The sequence below is a fragment of the Esox lucius genome, chromosome 11, assembly GCF_011004845.1.
Source record: "Esox lucius isolate fEsoLuc1 chromosome 11, fEsoLuc1.pri, whole genome shotgun sequence".
Lineage (NCBI taxonomy): Eukaryota > Metazoa > Chordata > Actinopteri > Esociformes > Esocidae > Esox > Esox lucius.
The window spans coordinates 17,076,274-17,095,655 of NC_047579.1; the positions used below are offsets into that span (position 1 = coordinate 17,076,274).

Consider the following 19,382-nt stretch of genomic DNA (forward strand, 5'->3'; position numbering starts at 1 on the left):
CAGTAGATTTTGACTGGTTGCAGGTTCATATCAACAAAGAACAAGAATTACAGTATCACAGAGACAAAGGACAAGTTTGTGAGATGCAGGGTACAGTACTGTAAAAATAGGAGGGAAAAAGGAGGAGGAAGAACCCCCCAAAAAATGCAAAGAGCAAAGCAGAGTAGTCATTTCTGATAAATTTTGAGCTATGATAGAACATGTTTTCGTTCATCAAAAGACAATGCCGTAAAAATATGACGTTTGTTTTGAGATTAAAAACGTACTTTTTAAGTCAGCAAACAATAGCCCAAAAAGTAGAAAACACATTGTTATATGTTTTAACAATGTGTTTTCATCTTTTTGGGCTATTGTCTCTCATCATTTGAATATTAAAATTAGCCATGTGTTGACGGTCACGACACGAAAATGTAACCAATGGAATTACTTATTTTGACACAGCTTTTTTGACACACATTTTTAGCCAATAAGTATTAAACTAACAAGGTAATGTGCCAAAAGGCGGACCTTTTTGTTATTTTCTCAAAAGGAGGACAAATGCGTGTCAAGCTTAAGGCTGCACCTGCAATGGCCACCCTATGCGACATATATAATATACATAGACCTACAGTATTCCCCCAGCTATCCGCGGTTGCACATTCGCGAACTCAAGTATCCGCCCAAATTCTAAAAACGCGCTAATTTCAGCCATCCAAGCGTCGATTGCATGAAGTCTTTCTATAAAAAAAAAACATAAAAACACATTGGTTTATGTATATTTAATGTATTTATGAGTGTTTTATATTTTCTGTACCATAATCATCCGTCGCCGTTTATAGTGACATGTTGAAAGACAAAGAAACAGGGATCTCATGCCAATCACAATGTTTTTACAATATTATCATGCAATAAGACCATGGAAAGGGTAATGGGGCATTTTGTGTAGTTACTGGTGTTAGGGAGTGATTTTTAAGGGTGCGTCACTTATCCGCTATTTCCCACATCCGCGAGGGTTCGCAATATAATAACGAGTGATAAATACGGGGGATATACTGTATAATATGATTATGGTTAAATATATATTTTTAACCAGAACCTTGTCAAATGTGAAAACAGTCGGGCAGCTTTTCAGTAGTGTATATAAGAGCGTTTCACTTGTATGTATGAGAGCCTTTCAGTAGTGTATATAAGAGCGTTTCACTTGTATATGAGAGCCTTTCAGTAGTGTATATAAGAGCGTTTCACTTGTATGTATGAGAGCCTTTCAGTAGTGTATATAAGAGCGTTTCACTTGTATGTATGAGAGCCTTTCAGTAGTGTATATAAGAGCGTTTCACTTGTATGTATGAGAGCCTTTCAGTAGTGTATATAAGAGCTTTTCACTTGTATGTGTGAGAGCGTTTCAGTGGTGTATATAAGAGCGTTTCACTTGTATGTGTGAGTGCGTTTCACTTGTATTTGTGAGAGCGAATAATCTTCCAGTTGTTTATGTGAGAGTGTTTCAGTAGTGTATGTAAAAGCATTTCACATGTGTTTGTGAGAGGTAATTCTGAATAATGTCCCTGACGGCCCCTCATAGAAGGCGGCTGTACTGAAATCGAAAGTAATTCTTGTTGGTCCAGGATTCATATTTAGAAATCGCGGGAAGGGGGAAGATACAACAATAACGTAGGTATTTCAAGGACAAGGGTCTTCTAAAGGACAGAACATGAGAATTATTTTTGGAAGTGAGATATTATTTGTTAGTACTTGTGCTTTAAAAGTTTAAGATTATAATGCTGATAACAGCAGACGAATAAATACTGTCGTGTACAGGAACATATTCCCTGTTAAAACATGAGAAAAGGCCCTTGCGCCGCTTTCTCATACAACAAATAATGACCAGTAACTAGGCTGACGACGTCCCCGTTTTTGGTGGCTTGTCACTGAGTTAGAGACCGCAAATTCAAATAATATTTTTTTAGAGACCGGGAAGCAGAGTCTACTGGTTGGAGACTCAATCGCGCTGTGCTTGTTTTTGGTTAAGAGGGGGCTGCTCGCTATAGATGCTTCATTCACTCTTTTGCTAATTACTTGCTCAAGCAAGTTTTAGAGGAAACTGCTGTGGGAAACACGGACCGAAGCAAGCATGCTTCAATTGAATCCACAATATCACCACAAACGTCTTTTCGAGACAGGTTTCAATCGTTTTAAATACTAGCTAGTGATGTTATAATGTCACAATTTATTATTATTTAATAGATAGATGATCTGCTCCATAAGGTTTAAAATAAGTTATTCTAGCTAACGTTAGGTATGTAGAGGTTAGGTAGCTTGGTTAAAAAACGTTCACATATAACACATGCATTGGACGGGCTATTTTGAAAATATGATAATATTAAACGAATGCAATTATGAGAATATGTATTTGTAGATTACAATGTTAATGATTTGACATATTGTGAAAATATATGTAGAAATATCCATGGATAACATTAGCATAATATTTACTGTTAGAGTGGAGAGGAAGAAGATTGAAGAAGATTGAAGGAGATTGAGGAGGAAAGGGAAAGATATGACAACAGAGCCTGCCATTTTATTATAATAAACAATGTTTTTGAGATAAAATACAAAAATGAGACAAGCAATTGGAATCTGTTAACCAAAGCATTTTATCTAATAGTGTGCTATTTATTATAAAAAATTGGAGAGGAAGGAGAAGAGAGTAAGAAGGAACAATTAAGGGAGTAAAAAGAGTGGAACTAAGAGAGTGTAGAAGATGATGTGGAAAGTTAAAGAAGGAAGATGGGTGAACAAAAGAGACTTGTTGTCTTTTAGCTAACGTTAGCTAGCCCATTACATTTATTTACTAATTAAATAGCTTATAAATTTAACTTACCGAAAAAAATTCAAAGATCTATTAGAAATGCCAGATCGGTTAGCACAATGTACTGCAGAACAACCCATTATGTCCGTGTGAAATTATATCAATTATAGATTAAAATGTAAAGCTCCAATCTCCTCAGTCCTCCGAAGATCGCGAAAAAAGCCTGATGGCACTTCAGTGGCTCCTCGGCTCAGATAGCTGTCAATCACGACGTCACACCTCCGTTTTTAGAGCATTAAATAACTAACTAAAAACCAACTTATTTTAAAAACAAACTCTTGAATTTACATTAGCGTGATACAAACTACAGTAAATGACAGAAACCAGCTTCGGAAAAAAGATATTTGAAGGGTAATTTAATTGTTTTGTTGGTCTTGCGTCCCATTGAATAACATGGGGAGGGCGGGGTTTATGACCTATACTGGGACCACTCACCAGGGGGCGATCGAGACGTTTTGGCTTCACTTTTCAGGGCTTGTGCGGCACGCTTGGTGAAAACTGAAGCCGCCAGTGTCCCAATATGGCGCTGACATCTTGGACATGCGTCTGCGCAGATAGCGATCTTGGGACCAGTTCTGCGCAGTAGTTATGCGCAGTAGCGAGCAGGAAGTAAAGCCGTAAAGCCGCGAAATCAACGGCCCCACCCCTGTGCCCCGCCCTCACTCTCCCTCGCAGAATGCGCATACCGTAATCAATCGCAAGCACACGCTACACTGTTTTGGAAGTGGAGTCCTGCTCCTGTGAACTCTGTCTGCTCCGTTCCACTCCAACCTCATTAAAATAAGGTAAATACAAGTAGCCTACTAACCACACATTTAAACAGAGTTCAATCAAGTCCAAGTACAGTACAACCGTTGCTTGTTAAACCTAGAAGATATGTTATAGCCTAACTTACATCATGTTTAACCTTAATTTAGAATAGGCGTAATACAAAAATAATTGGTAACTTCTAGCTAACGATCACCTGCTAGCTATTAACATGGCTATTAACGAGGCTTGTTGTCTTTTAGCTAACGTTAGCTAGCCCATTACATTTATTTACTAATTAAATAGCTTATAAATGTAACTTACCGAAAAAAATTCAAAGATCGATTGGAAATGCCAGATCGGTTAGCACAATCTACTGCAGAACAACCCATTATGTCCGTGTGAAATTATAGAAATTATAGAAATTTAGAGATTAAATTTAAAGCTCCAATCTCCTTAGTCCTCCAAAGATCGCGAAAAAAGCCTGTTGGCTCTTCAGTTGTTTTGTTGGTCTTGCGTCCCATTGAATAACATGGGGAGGGCGGGGTTTATGACCTATACTGGGACCACTCACCAGGGGGCGATCGAGACGTTTTGGCTTCACTTTTCAGGGCTTGTGCGGCACGCTTGGTTCAGACTTGTCTGTAGCGTTTCAGACATGTAAACAGAGTGTTTCTTTATGTTTTCTAAGTGAATCATTTGGTCTTTGTTATTAGTAAAATGTTTAATAGCAGAAAAGGTAAGATGAAACTGGTGTACTGCTAAGCGAGGTAACTAGTTTATCCAGGTAACTTCTCTGTTCTTTGGATGCCCAATTCAGCAGGAGACCAGCCTCTTCTGTACCCAGCTGTGTGTCCATGAAGAGTGCTGGGTGTTCATGAAGAAGGACCAGTCTATGGATCGTCATATTAGATTCAGAGAAGGATACTTTTCTACTGAACAAAGGTAGGAAGAAGTCATGGGTCAGTGATTGTCAACATGGTCTCTTATTTGTTTATTTGGACCCCCAAATATCTGCCATGACAACAGAAGGGTCATGAGCTGTTCTGATGCACGATGCCAATTAACAATTATGATAAATAATCTCAGTAAAGGTATGGTTTCATCTTTACTGAGATGCATAAAATGAAGCTGGTTTTAATGGCAGTATAATGCATTATATTAATAAACCCACCAAAGTCAAAATACGGTTGGTTTATTGTTACATATTAAGCATTATGGACATTTGCTTTTCTTTATGAACAAGTAGGCCAGTTTTCTGTATTACATTTGCATTCCCGGTGTGGCCAACCAGTAAGGCTGTAGAACATGAATGGAATGTCATATAAGTCAATATGAAGTAAATAAATATGGCTATGACATAAATCCTTAAAAAAATAACTTTTATATATTTCAGAGGACTTTTATTTAATGATTTATATCAAGGGACTTGTATTTCATAATGACACATTCATTTCTTAATGACACATTTTCACCTGGTATATTCAAATGAATAAGGCGTGATTATCTCACAGTTATATCTCACAGCAATACCATCCAGCTGCAGCCCCGCAGACTCGGCTGGCTAAAACTTACTTCCATATCGTCATTTCCTGACCCACTTTTCGCTATTTCAAACGGTTGTCACTTGAGTAACCTTAGTAACGTTTGGTCAATTCCACAGTTGTTTACCATTTCATACTTTCCCTTACATTTACCTCATGATAAAACTAGTTAAAACAATTACACCTTTTACATATAGCGGCACAATTAAGCAAATTATTATCGAAATTGCGATACTAGTAGTTAATATAGGATGGCTTCTGTCACTTTTGGACAGTGGTGTAGTGGAGCCCGGAGAAGTGGGTATACTGTAATCCAGTGGTGTAGTGGTGCCCAGAGAAGTGGGTATACTGTAATCAGGGGCTTAGAATTAGGGGGGACGGGGTGACTCCCCCCCAATATTACAGACAGGTCAATGTGACCCTCCTGGAAATGAGTGAAAATCCTGGAATTTAGCTAATGACTCATAATTGTATCCTAATTTAGTTACTTGGTGTTTGGTAATGAAGGGCGTCAGCTTTGCATCAGCATGTCATCATGTAGACTTTTCACAAACTATTTTACAGTATTTCTAAGCTACAAAACACTAAATTTGAAGCAATTCTTATCAAATACAAAAGACGAAATTATTTTTTGTATTTGAAATACATATTTGAAATGCATCTATCATTAATACTGCACACCCCTGTCTAACACCATGTAGATACATTGGAAACCAAGTCTTAGAACTACCCAAACCTACCCAGTTTCTTGCATCCCAACCAGAGGTTCTGTATGGTGAAGCTTTGCCCCTAGGGGCTTCGCTCCTATTGGTTTACCCCTCTGCCAGCTCTGCCAGCAGCTTCCCCACCCTGTGTGCGTTTGGTGGGGATCTCCTGAGGAAGGGGTACGCGCTGCAGTTCCACTGCCAGCCTCCCCCGTTCTCGTGGGGTTGTAGAGACCGTTATGGAGTCTCCTTCGAAGGTCGCTGCCCTACAGGAGGAGACCTTATGGAAAAGGAGGCGGTGTCCCTAGTTCTGCTGGGGCGGAGGGAGAAGGGGCTATACTCCCCTTTCTTCCGGGTGCCCAAGAAGACGGGGGCATGAGGCCGATTCTAGACTTGCGCATTTTGAACAAATGCGTGTCAAAAAGGCCGTTTCGCATGCTCATGACGAAACGTCTCCTGGAGTGTGTGCACCCCGGTGATTTTTGCGTCAGCATCGACTTGAAGGACACCTACTTCCATGTTCCTGTTCTACCATGCCACAGGAAGTTCCTGCGGTTTTCCTTTCAGGGCCAGGTGTACGAGTACACGCGCATTCGGTTGGGGTACGCGTTGGCCCCCAGCCTCTGTCTGGATTCGGTGCATCACCGGTGATGGTGGGTCAAGGTCCCGAGCTCTCTGGAGTCGGATATGGCGTTCTGGAGGTACCGGATGGGTTGATGCCGTATGTACATTCGTTTGGGGCTGTGTGTCAGTGTGCAAACGTATGTGCTTGGTGTGAGCGGGATGGAAGCGGCTAGGTGTCGTGGTTATTCCACGCCTGTGCCATGCTGTTTGGCACTTATCTCATTGGTGAGGTAGGTGACCAGCAGGGATTACATCTTGGGCTTGCTCGCTTTTCCCTAAACCAATAGGAGCGAAGCACCTATGGGCAAAGCTTCACGATATAGAACAATGGTTACTTTCGTAACTCCAGTTCTATGAGTTTAGTGTCACCCATAGGGTTCATGCCCTGACCGGTCACTGACTTCTTTTCTCGTGAAGAAAGGTATGTTGGGAGACAGATTGGGGTATGGCGACCTCTTTTATAGCCATGGGGCAGATGGCCATGAGAGGTGTGATTTGCATATTTACATTTTCAGCACATGCCTATTGGCAGAGGGGTAAACCAATAGGAGTGAAGCCCCTATGGGCGACGCTCCACTCGTAGAACTGGAGTTACAATAGTAACCATTGTTTTTGGACTTTATAGTAAATCTTTCACTTACTTTACTGTCTTTAGGTTTGGCCAATCATTGGTGTCTATGAAGAACAAAAAACAAACAATATTCTCAATAATTTACAGTGAATGTGCAAATAAGATGACCAGTATACCACACAACAAGATTGCAATATTATATTAAATTTGCAAGCTATATATAATCCACTCTTGGCCATATGAAAGCTTTAAGGTTTTAAATAAGAAGTCTAGCTAACTGGCTACCAGTCCTGATGTCTGCTTCCCTACCCGCATTTTCCAATTGAACTAGGTACCATTTCCAAAACAAAAAAATTGTCAACAGTAAAGTTAGCTAGAAAACGTTAACTAGCTACGGCAGTTAACGTGGGAGTACTGCCAAACCGCAACATTGACTAATCGATTTAAGGCAAAAATTATTTACTGATATACTGTATGATACAATCTGTAACAATGGAGGTACCAAGTCCTTACCATGGAGGATCCGGTTGCTTTCAGAATCATTCTAAATCAGGAAGTGCACCAGAAGAGCTAATAATTTGCTGCTCGACTACATTTATTTGGTTTGACAAACTACAAAGTTTTTGATGACTTCGTTTCATAATGTATTTTGGAAGTAACATTAAGCCTATGGAAAAAAAACCCGGAATATTCTGGCAGGAAATATTTCACAGAAGTGAAGTAGCATAAGTTTCTAAATAACCAGCCAATCAGAGCTATGTCATACGTCGGTCTCGGGCACGTTATTTATTGGTCATTTTTTAAATGTTGCATTTGTAATAATTATGCGACTGGGTTTTGTATGCTACTTTTAGCATGCTTTATCTACCACAAAAATAATGTAAATTACACGTTTGCTGTACTACATTCATACACCTCAGTAAGAAGTCAGTATGTGCTATGCCCGTGCGCTGACAAGCATATACAGTGGATATAAAAAGTCTACACACCCCTGTTAAAATGCCAGGTTTTTGTGATGTAAAAGAATGAGACAAAGATAAATCATGTCAGAACTTTTTCCACTTTTAATGTGACCTATAATGTGAACAATTCAATTGAAAATTTCAAGGGGGTAAAATGAAAAATACAAACTTTACAATAACCTGGTTGCATATGTGTGCACACCCTCTTATAACTGGGGATGTGTCTGTGTTCAGAATTAACCAATCACATTCAAACTCATGTTAAATAGAAGTCAAATATATTCTCTTGCCGACTTGCTGTGCAGCTGTTAAGCTTCGCCGATCTTTCAAACCCAATGTTGATCGCTGTAGAAACACCTGGGGTCAATGTGGTTTAAATGCACAGACTACGCCAGCCACCTATGGTGTTGTAAAAACATGAAATGTACCACTCACTGGTTATAGATCATCTGTTGTACAAACATGTCGTAACATCGATTGCTTGTGGGATTAAACATTCCAGAACCCTGGTGCCCTTTTGTTGAACAGCAAACATCACACTACATATCGTAACATATTATGCCTTGGGAATTTAACATTCCTGAACCCTGGTGCCCTATTGTTAAACATCAGACTTATCGTAACATTGAATGTCTTGTGAATTTTGCGCCTATTGTTAAGCATCAGAGCCACCATAAATTACATACCACACACCCCCATGCCATATTTCATCCCCCGGACATGCATACGTCATACAGGAAGTAACAACCCCTAACATACATCACCACCCCCCGGAACACACGTCACGCCGGAATTCCCACCCCCGGAACATACGTCACACTGGAAGTCCCACATACTGTCAATCAATTATCCAAAGGTGACAGTAGCCATCCTATATTAACTACTGATACTTATGTACAATTTCCAAATCACCAATTTACAAGGTTTTCAGCTCTAAAAATGTGAATGAGTTGCTTTCATGCCAGGCAACTAGTATGTCCATAATAGTTTTTTATGCAGATGCTGTAGGTTTTTAGGAGTTTTCATAAATACCCGGACAAATCTTTTTTAAATGCTTGATGGATGTTCAATGTTAGTTTGAGTTAACACTACAACTACTAGTGAAGATGTATGCTTCAAGCTAACGAGTGGCACCAATATATTGTCCCATACACAAAAGCGTGATTATTCTATGTAGGCTATAATCTCTATTTTTTTGTGAGATTATCTACACTGTTTACACATGTCAAATCTACCGCAATTGCTATATTTGAAAAGAAAATGCTATTCAATATTTTATCCAACTCGTGCAGCCGAACATACACATAATACAATTGAAAACAGTACATGTAAAACCTAAAGCTAAATCAAAACAATATGATTTAGAATACATTAACATAGTTAAATAGTATTATTCAACCCACTAACAGTATCTATAGACTCACTTCAGGTAGACATAAAACAGTTTCCTATGTTACGGCAATCCCAACTAAACATTATGTGATGTTATTGAGTATGAATATTACATGTACATTACTAGTATTAGCTTACCAACAGTATCAATCAATCAATCAATCACTCAAATGTATTTATAAAGCCCTTTTTACATCAGCAGTTGTCACAAAGTGCTTTTACAAAAACACCCAGCCTTAAACCCCAAGGAGCAAAAACAGTAGGGTTCAATTTCAGTGGCTAGGAAAAACTCCCTAAGAAGGCCGAAATTTAGGAAGAAACCTAGAGAGGACCCAGGCTCAGGGGGGTGACCAGTCCTCTTCTGGCAGTGCCAGAACAGTATATCCATTGTTTAAGCTAGACACCAAAACAAATTTGTTTCACATGTTTATACCATCCTAACTCAAAACTCTTAAGGCCATACCAATTTTTTTTCATACATCGCCAATCATTATATAATTTCCATAGATATGCATAGACAAGCTCATCTGTTAAGACTAAACATTTTATTCCTTGCTGACTTTCTTTTAGTCCTACACTCATTCCATAGACATAGACAGTACTTCCATATACACTCACCTAAAGGATTATTAGGAACACCATACTAATACTGTGTTTGACCCCTTTTCATCTTCAGAACTGCCTTAATTCTACGTGGCATTGATTCAACAAGGTGCTGAAAGCATTCTTTAGAAATGTTGGCCCATATTGATAGGATAGCATCTTGCAGTTGATGGAGATTTGTGGGATGCACATCCAGGGCACGAAGCTCCCGTTCCACCACATCCCAAAGATGCTCTATTGGGTTGAGATCTGGTGACTGTGGGGGCCATTTCAGTACAGTGAACTCATTGTCATGTTCAAGAAACCAATTTGGAATGATTTGAGCTTTGTGACATGGTGCTTTATCCTGCTGGAAGTAGCCATCAGAGGATGGGTACATGGTGGTCATAAAGAGATGGACATGGTCAGAAACAATGCTCAGGTAGGCCGTGGCATTTAAACGATGCCCAGTTGGCACTAAGGGGCCTAAAGTGTGCCAAGAAGACATCCCCCACAACATTCCACCACCACCACCAGCCTGCACAGTGGTAACAAGGCATGATGGATCCATGTTCTCATTCTGTTTATGCCAAATTCAAGACTCATCAGACCAGGCAACATTTTTCCAGTCTTCAACTGTCCAATTTTGGTGAGCTCGTGAAATTGTATCCTCTTTTTCCTATTTGTAGTGGAGATGAGTGGCACCCGGTGGGGTCTTCTGCTGTTGTAGCCCATCCGCCTCAAGGTTGTGCGTGTTGTGGCTTCAAAAATGCTTTTCCTATTTGTAGTGGAGATGAGTGGCACCCGGTGGGGTCTTCTGCTGTTGTAGCCCATCCGCCTCAAGGTTGTGCGTGTTGTGGCTTCAAAAATGCTTTGCTGCATACTTAGGTTGTAACGAGCAGTTATTTCAGTCAAAGTTGCTCTTCTATCAGCTTGAATCAGTCGGCCCATTTTCCTCTGACCTCTAGCATCAACAAGGCATTTTCTCCCACAGGACTGCCGCATACTGGATGTTTTTGCCTTTTCACACCATTCTTTGTAAACCCTAGAAATGGTTGTGCGTGAAAATCCCAGTAACTGAGCAGATTGTGAAATACTCAGACCGGCCCGTCTGGCACCAACAACCATGCCACGCTCAAAATTGCTTTCTTTCCCATTCTGACATTCAGTTTGGAGTTCAGGAGATTGTCTTGACCAGGACCACACCCCTAAATGCATTGAAGCAACTGCCATGTGATTGGTTGATTAGATAATTGCATTAATGAGAAATTGAACAGGTGTTCCTAATAATCCTTTAGGTGAGTGTACATACAGACAGAACTTCCATACACATACAGTGGGGAGGACAAGTATTTGATACACTGCAGATTTTTCAGGTTTTCCCACAAAACATGTAGAGGTCTGTAATTTTTATCATAGGTACTCTTCAACTGTGAGTGACGGAATATAAAACAGAAATCCAGAAAATCACATTGTATGATTTTTAAGTAATTAATTAGCATTTTATTGCATGACTTAAGTATTTGATACATCAGAAAAGCAGAACTTAATATTTGGTACAAAAACCTTTGTTTGCAATTACAGAGATCATACATTTACAGTAGTTCTTGACCAGATTTGCACACACTGCAGCAGGGATTTTGGCCCACTCCTCCACACAGACCTTTTCCAGATCCTTCAGGTTTCGGGGCTGTCGCTGGGAAATAAAGACTTTCAGCTCGCTCCGAAGATTTTCTATTGGGTTCAGGTCTGGAGACTGGCTAGGCCACTCCAGGACCTTGAGATGCTTCTTATGGAGCCACTCCTTAGTTGCCCTGGCTGTGTGTTTCGGGTCATTGTCATGCTGGAAGACCCAGCCACGACCCATCTTCAATGCTCTTACTGAGGGAAGGAGGTTGTTGGCCAAGATCTCGCGATACATGGCCCCATCCATCCTCCCTTCAATACGGAGCAGCCGTCCTGTCCACTTTGCAGAAAAGCATCCCCAAAGAATGATGTTTCTACCTCCATGCTTTACGGTTGGGATGATGTTGTTGGGGTTGTACTCATTCTTCTTCTTCCTCCAAACACGGCGAGTGGAGTTTAGACCAAAAAGCTATATTTTTGTCTCATCAGACCACATGACCTTCTCCCATTCGTCCTCGGGATCATCCAGATGGTCATTGGCAAACATCAGACAGGCCAGACGGGCGCTGGCTTGATCAGGGGGACCTTGCATGCGCTGCAGGATTTTAATCCATGACAGCGTAGTGTGTTACTAATGGTTTACTTTTAGACTGTGGTCCCAGCTCTCTTCAGGTCATTGACCAGGTCCTGCTGTGGAGTTCTGGGCTGATCCCTCACCATGATCATTGATGCCCCACGAGGTGAGATCTTGCATGGAGCCCCAGACTGAGGGAGATTGACCATCATCTTGACCAAAGGTTGTTGCCTTCTCACCAAGCTGCTTGCCTATTGTCCTGTAGCCCATCCCAGCCTTGTGCAGGTCTACAATTTTATCCCTGATGTCCTTACTGCTCTCTGGTCTTGGCCATTGTGGAGAGGTTGGAGTCTGTTTGATTGTGTGGACAGGTGTCCTTTATACAGGTAATGAGTTCAAACAGGTGCAATTAATACAGGAGGACTTCTTAAAGAAAAACTAACAGATCTGTGAGAGCCTGAATTCTTACTGGTTGGTAGGTGATCAAATACCTATGTCATGCAATAAAATGCAAATTCATTATTTAAAATTCATACAATGTGATTTTCTGGATTTTTGTTTTAGATTCCGTCTCTCACAGTTGAAATGTACCTATGATATAAATTACAGACTTTTACATGCTTTGTAAGTGGGAATACCTGCAAAATCGACAGTGTATCAAATACTTGTTCTCCCTACTGTATAGACAGTACTTCCATAGAGATATAAACATTACTTCCAAAGTCATATAGACTGTACTTCCAAAGACATAGACATAACATCCATAGACATATAGACCAAACTTCCATAGACATATAGACAGTACTTCCATAGACATATAGACAGTACTTCCATAGGCATATAGACAGTACTTCCATAGGCATATAGACAGTACTTCCATAGGCATATAGACAGTACTTCCATAGACTTATAGACCGTAGTTCCAAAGACATATAGACAGTATTTGTCTTTCTCGCTAATATTCAACAAATCATATATTCTACAGTAATAGGCAATAAGTAGAATCCAAGTCAATGCCCTTTTTCACCGTTTGCCTTAGAAAAACACCTGTAGTAAGAGGAATTGGAGTCTGGTTTGACATCCTGATCTCTCCCACAAGGCAAACTTTATAATAAAAGCAGTACATACATATTTTGTAAACTAAGTTTTAATGGCCAGCCTCCATACCTTATTCAGAAGGGCTGGTGGTTAGACTACCTGCTCTCCTGGACATTATTGCCTGTTGCACCTCCAAAGGTGCCTAAAGACCAGGACTCATCCTGGTACATCTTTATCTTAATTGTGAACATAATAAACAGAGTAATCTGTAAACTAGTTGGTATTCAAGCAATTGGCTAACCAAGAATCAAGGCAAATTAGTCCATTTAGGTTATATCAGTATCTGAAGCAACAACTGTATGGACTGAATTTAATAAATACATAATGTATTGGTAGCTACGGACCGGCTGCACTTTTGCACGTTTACCTTGATTAACTAATAAAATGCATGTTACTGGTACCATTTGTTATTACTAACGATTGGGTATGAGACTTACTTAATTAGCAAACATTAGGTTACTGTACTGTTATTTAGCAAAACAATTGCTAACTCAACACACACGTAGCTACATTAGGATTGTAGCACACTACTGATTCTAACATTTTGCCATCACTCATGTCCAGACAGTCATGTTAATTTATTTTACATACAACAAACATCTAGATAGCTAACATACATATAATATGAACGTAATGATGTTCATTTTACAAAGCAACTTTACCTAAAGCTCTTACCTGAATCAAATGGATGTGCAAACCAGGATGTCCTGAGGTCAAGTCCTGTAGATGCTTTTCTGGGAGTCAGACATCACCTGCATCTGAACAATGAGCAACGACAATGTTTTCTTTTGTAGCCTACTGTCCTTTCCATCCACCAGAAATGTTTGGGCTCTTCTCGTATATTCAAATTCAGTGATTAAGTGCTGCTGTTGCTTTGGTCTGAAAATGTGAGATAACCACACCCTATTCATTTGTATGTACCAGATGAAAATGTGTCATTATGAAATAAATGTGTCTTATGAAATACAAGTCTCTCGAAATAAATAAATGTGGAATTATGAAATAAAAGTCCCCTGAAATAAATAACATCAGTCCTTTGAAAAACAAAATTCTTAAACAAAAACCTATTAATTTATATATTCACTCATTTAGATATGTATTGCCTCATTTACGCGAGCCTCTACCAGAGGAGACTTGATAATACCTCACAGGCGCACCACCTTCGGTCAGACGGTCCTGTCTGTCCGGGGTGGGAACCTGTGGAATAGTCTTCCTCTAACACTAAGAGAATGTACTACATATAGCTTGTTTTAAGTCCAGTTGAAGAAATGGCTATGGGCAAATCAAAGTTGCACACATTAGTATGTATGATTTATCCTTTTTAAATTGTTTTACTTTGTAATGTGTATATGGATTAGTGTTTGTGAAGTTGAATGTAATCTTGTGTGAATATTGTATATAGGATTTAGCTAATTTATGAACTGACTGTAGATGTAAATTGTATTTTGCAATGTTTTTGTGAGCTGTGTGATCTTAGCTCGTGGGACTACGGATGGAAATTAGCCCTTGGCTATAATCTGGCATGTTTAGATGCATGTACTCCATGTCTTGTTCATTAACATGCACTGTCCCAATCAAATAAAACTTTATTTGCCAGTAGCTCCCTTTAGGTTTTGGATAGCCAAGACCTGTGATCCTTATTTCACAGATTAAGGCTATCCCAACTTAAATTCTTTATTGTTTTTTGGTTATGACTATATTAATTATTTATTATTATTTCTTTACATTATTTCTTGCATTTCCTGTGTTGCCACCAAGTAAGGCTGGAGAACATGAGTAGCATTAATTTCTTCGTAAAGCCTAGTGCACACTTCCCGCTCGCTAACGCTACAAAGAGATACGCTCCCATTCATTTCCAATGAGAGTCTGCTAATCACGGCAACAGTGGGCGGAGCTACTCTGGGAGATAAAATCTCCCGACGGCAGCGACAGTTCCGAGTTAATGACTGTTTACTTTATGCACATTTTCAGCAAGCGGGCAGTGACGAAATACGTCGACTTCCAATGGCAAGGCAGATGTTCTCTTGTCTTTTCTACTCGCTAACTTAAAACTCGCACACAAGAGAAAACAATGGATGAGAAACTCATTATTGTGGTGTCTGGTTTCCCCATTATTTATGATGCTTGTCTGGCTACATACAGAGATATAATTCTAAATATGGATGCATGGAAGAAGGTTTCGGAGATCATTAGGATTACGAGTGAGTGAACGGCTACAAGCATAACATAGAACATGGTCAGTGATTGTAATTTCCAGTTCGAACATTGTCAAATCATTGACTTGGCATTGTGTTGATACGTAATACATTTTAGTAGTGGAGTCACACAAATAATACATACTTATTAGTAATTGAGGAGACTGTTGTGTCCCCTGTACTGGTTGACTAGTTGTAGCTGGCATTAATTAGGAAGACACGCTTCGTCTGAGCAGGCAGTGTACATGCCAGGGTGGGCTCAGCGACAGCTTGCCAGAGATTGAACACTTTGTGAGTTGAGTGAGCTGTCAGTGTGAATGCAGCATAACTGGTAAATGGCGTTGGTCTCATCTCAGCCTAGCAAGTAGAGCTACTGGCTCTAGTTGCTCCACCACATGCATATTTCACAGGTTTAGGTAATCCCAATTTAAAATGTTTCATCATTTATTGGCTATGACTATATTTATTAAGTTAATTTGCATAGTTACCATTGACTGAATGTCATAATTTATCTTTTGATCCAATGATGTTGGAGGGACAAAACCTACATTATTTCCAGTGGTATGAATTTCCCAACTTCAGTCTAAAATGTTTTTAATGTAAACAATCTCCCAATCCCTCACATTTACTTCTGAATTTATTTTTTCAAATTTCTCCATCAGGGTTCAGTAAAGATAAATGTTTGTCTCTGTTCTTTTGAAGCCCAATTCAGCAGGAGAGACCAGCCTCCCCTGTACCCAGCTGTGTGTCCATGAAGAGTGACAAGTCTATGGATCGTCTTGTTAATTTCAGGGAGGGAGTCTTTTCAACTGATCAAAGGTAGGAACAAGTCTAGTAATATACCCACCATAATCAACATAAGTTTGGTTTATTGTTACTTATTTAGTATTATTTTTTTGTATTGTTTTTTTTGTATTATTAATGCATTTCTGGTGTTGCCAACCTGTACGGCTGGAGAACTTCAGCTGCCTTAGGTTCTTTGTAACAAGTGAGTGGTGTTGGTCTTGTCTCAGCCAGCAGTGGGAGCTACTGGCTCTAGTTGCTGCTTCACGTGCTATCCCAAGAGTGGTTATGACTACATTTACTAACACAATTTGCATAGTTTCCATTGACTGAATGTAATACTTTATCTTTTGAACCAATAAAATTAGAGGAACAAACCTTGTTTCTAATGGTATGAATTTTCCAACTTCAGTCTTAAATATTTCTCATGTCAACAAGTTGGCCACCCACATTTACTTCTTGTTTTAAGATAGATGTTTCCCCCTCACGGTCCAACGTAGATAAGTTATGTTTGTCTCTGCTCTTTGTAGCCCAATCTATGACTAAACCTATTAAGTTTGCTGATGAAAGGTACAGTATGTTCAGCTCTAGGATATACAGCACATTGCAAAAGTATTCAGAGCCCTGACCAATTTTCTTGAATTACAAATGGTGAATTGAAATGTTGTTGTATGTTGGGAAATATTTGTAAGGAAAAAAGAAAACTGTTGCTTGCACAGGTATTCAACACCCAAATGTTAATATTTCATTCAAATTGCCTAGTACATCACTCCATTTTACAAACGTCTTCTAGCACCCTCTTTATCCTCTATAGTGGATGGTCAACTCTGACAGAGGATCAGTCCAGGTGTAATTAACTATCTCTATTGTTCTGTGTCTTTATCCTCTATAGTGGATGGTAAACTCTGACAGAGGATCAGTCCAGGTGTAATTAACTATCTCTATTGTTCTGTGTCTTTATCCTCTATAGTGGATGGTAAACTCTGACAGAGGATCTGTCCAGGTGTAATTAACTATCTCTATTGTTCTGTGTCTTTATCCTCTATAGTGGATGGTAAACTCTGACAGGGGATCAGTCCAGGTGTAATTAACTATCTCTATTGTTCTGTGTCTTTATCCTCTATAGTGGATGGTCAACTCTGACAGAGGATCAGTCCAGGTGTAATTAACTATTTCTATTGATCTCTCTGTGTCTTTATCCGTTATAGTGGATGGTCAACTCTGACAGGGGATCAGTCCTGTTGTAATTAACTATTTCTATTGATCTCTCTGTGTCTTTATCCTCTATAGTGGATGGTCAACTCTGACAGAGGATCAGTCCAGGTGTTCAGTGTGTGAGCTGGTTCTGAGGGATCCAGTCTCTATTAACTGTGGACACAGGTTCTGCAGACAGTGTATCACCAGATACTGGGAGCAGCCTGCTTCGTCAGGAGAATATGTCTGTCCTCAGTGTAGAAAGAGATCCAGAACAAGACCTGTACTACAGCAACTGAGTGAACCCAGTGAGGATGATAGAGGCTCTGAGAACAGTAAGACTATTTGCACACTTCATGTGTTAATACTTAAGTATTTCAATGCGATTTTAATGCAGGTAACTACATGCATTAGGTAATATGTTTTAAAAGACAAACCTTACATTTTGTTAACCATTTTGTCTGAAACAGATGGTTTAATTTTCTCTTACAGTGGATGACAGCCTGCATAGAATTCTAGAGAATTATAAAGCCAGACTAAAAACGAGGTATGAATGTGTGACAGAAGGCAATGTGAAGACAGGCAATCGGACTCCCCTCAACAGTATTTACACAGAGCTCTACATCACAGAGGGAGAAAGTGAAGGGGTTAACAGTGTCCAAGCACATTAACAGAGAGGTGAAGGGAAGGAAAAGATGTGGTAGAAAAAAGTTTACAAGCAACAGGGATAACAGCACCCTGGAGGGGATTGTGAAACAAAACCCATTCAAAATGTGGGGGAGATTCACAGAGTGGACTGCAGCTGGAGTCAGTGCTTCAAGAACCACCACGCACAGACGTATGCAAGACATGGGTTTCAGCTGTCGCATTCCTTGTGTCAAGCCACTCTTGAACAAGACACAGTGTCAGAAGTGTCTCGCCTGGGCTAAAGACAAAAAGGACTGGACTCCTGCTGAGTTATGTTCTCTGGTACGTTTTGCATTTCCTTTGGAAATCAAGGTCCCAGAGTCTGGAGCAAGAGAGGAGAGGCACAGAATCCACATTGCTTGAAGTCCAGTGTAAAGTTTCCACAGTCAGTGATGGTTTGGGGTGCTATGTCATCTGCTGGTGTTGGTCCACTGTGTTTTCTGAGGTCCAAGGTCAACGCAACCGTCTACCAGGAAGTTTTAGAGCACCTCATGCTTCCTGCTGCTGACCAACTTTATGGAGATGCAGACAGTGCCAAAGCTACCAGTCCCTGCTTTAAGGACCATGCTATCCCTGTTCTTAATTGGCCAGCAAACTCATCTAACCTTAACCCTATAGAAAATCTATGGGGTATTGTGAAGAGGAAGATGCGATACGCCAGACCCAACAATGCAGAAGAGCTGAAGGCCACTATCAGAGCAACCTGGGCTCTGATAACATCTGAGCAGTGCCACAGACTGATCGACTCCATGCCACGCCGCATTGCTGCAGTAATTCAGGCAAAAGGAGCCCCAACTAAGCATTGAGTGCTGTACATGCTCATACTTTTCATGTTCATTCTATTCAGTTTGCCAACATTAAAATAAAAAATGTATTGGTCTTAAGTAATATACTAATTTTCGGAGATGCTGAATTTGGGATTTTCATTAGTTGTCAGTTATAATCATCACAATTAAAAGAAATAAACATTTGAATCTAAATCAGTCTGTGTGTAATGAATGAATGTAATATAATTCCCTTTTTGAATGGAATTACTGAAATAAATCCACTTTTTTATGATTTTCTAATTATATGACCAGCACCTGTATAACTGGGAATGTGGCTGTGTTCAGAATTAACCAATCACATTCAAACACATGTTAAATAGAAGTCATTACACACCTGCCATCATTTAAAGTGACTCTTATTAATCACAATAAAGTTCAGCTGTTCTAGTAGGATTTTCCTTGACATTTTCTTAGTTGCATCTCAGAG

The 19,382-nt window shown here is 39.8% G+C and overlaps 2 protein-coding genes across 3 annotated transcripts in view; both read left to right on the forward strand.

The window, feature by feature from the left end:
- The window catches only part of LOC105012862 (protein NLRC3-like), a 133,037-nt gene that overhangs the window by 43,877 nt on the left and 69,778 nt on the right, over window positions 1-19,382 (forward strand). The window lies entirely within an intron of this gene.
- On the forward strand, window positions 1,615-18,989 carry LOC105009229 (E3 ubiquitin-protein ligase PRT1-like). Its single transcript, XM_034294947.1, has 6 exons — window positions 1,615-1,647; window positions 4,380-4,537; window positions 16,167-16,283; window positions 17,538-17,776; window positions 17,934-18,092; window positions 18,976-18,989. The coding sequence occupies exons 2-6, from the start codon at window positions 4,470-4,472 to the stop codon at window positions 18,987-18,989; spliced, it is 597 nt and encodes a 198-aa protein (XP_034150838.1). The 5' UTR covers window positions 1,615-1,647; window positions 4,380-4,469.

Bases quoted from the DNA above. Each gene is read 5' to 3' on its own strand.
- LOC105009229 (XM_034294947.1), top strand. From the start codon at position 4,470: ATGAAGAAGGACCAGTCTATGGATCGTCATATTAGATTCAGAGAAGGA. The intron at 16,284-17,537 runs GTAGGAACAAGT...TATCCTCTATAG, and splicing joins GTCTTTTCAACTGATCAAAG to TGGATGGTCAACTCTGACAG. The intron at 17,777-17,933 runs GTAAGACTATTT...TTTCTCTTACAG, and splicing joins TGATAGAGGCTCTGAGAACA to TGGATGACAGCCTGCATAGA.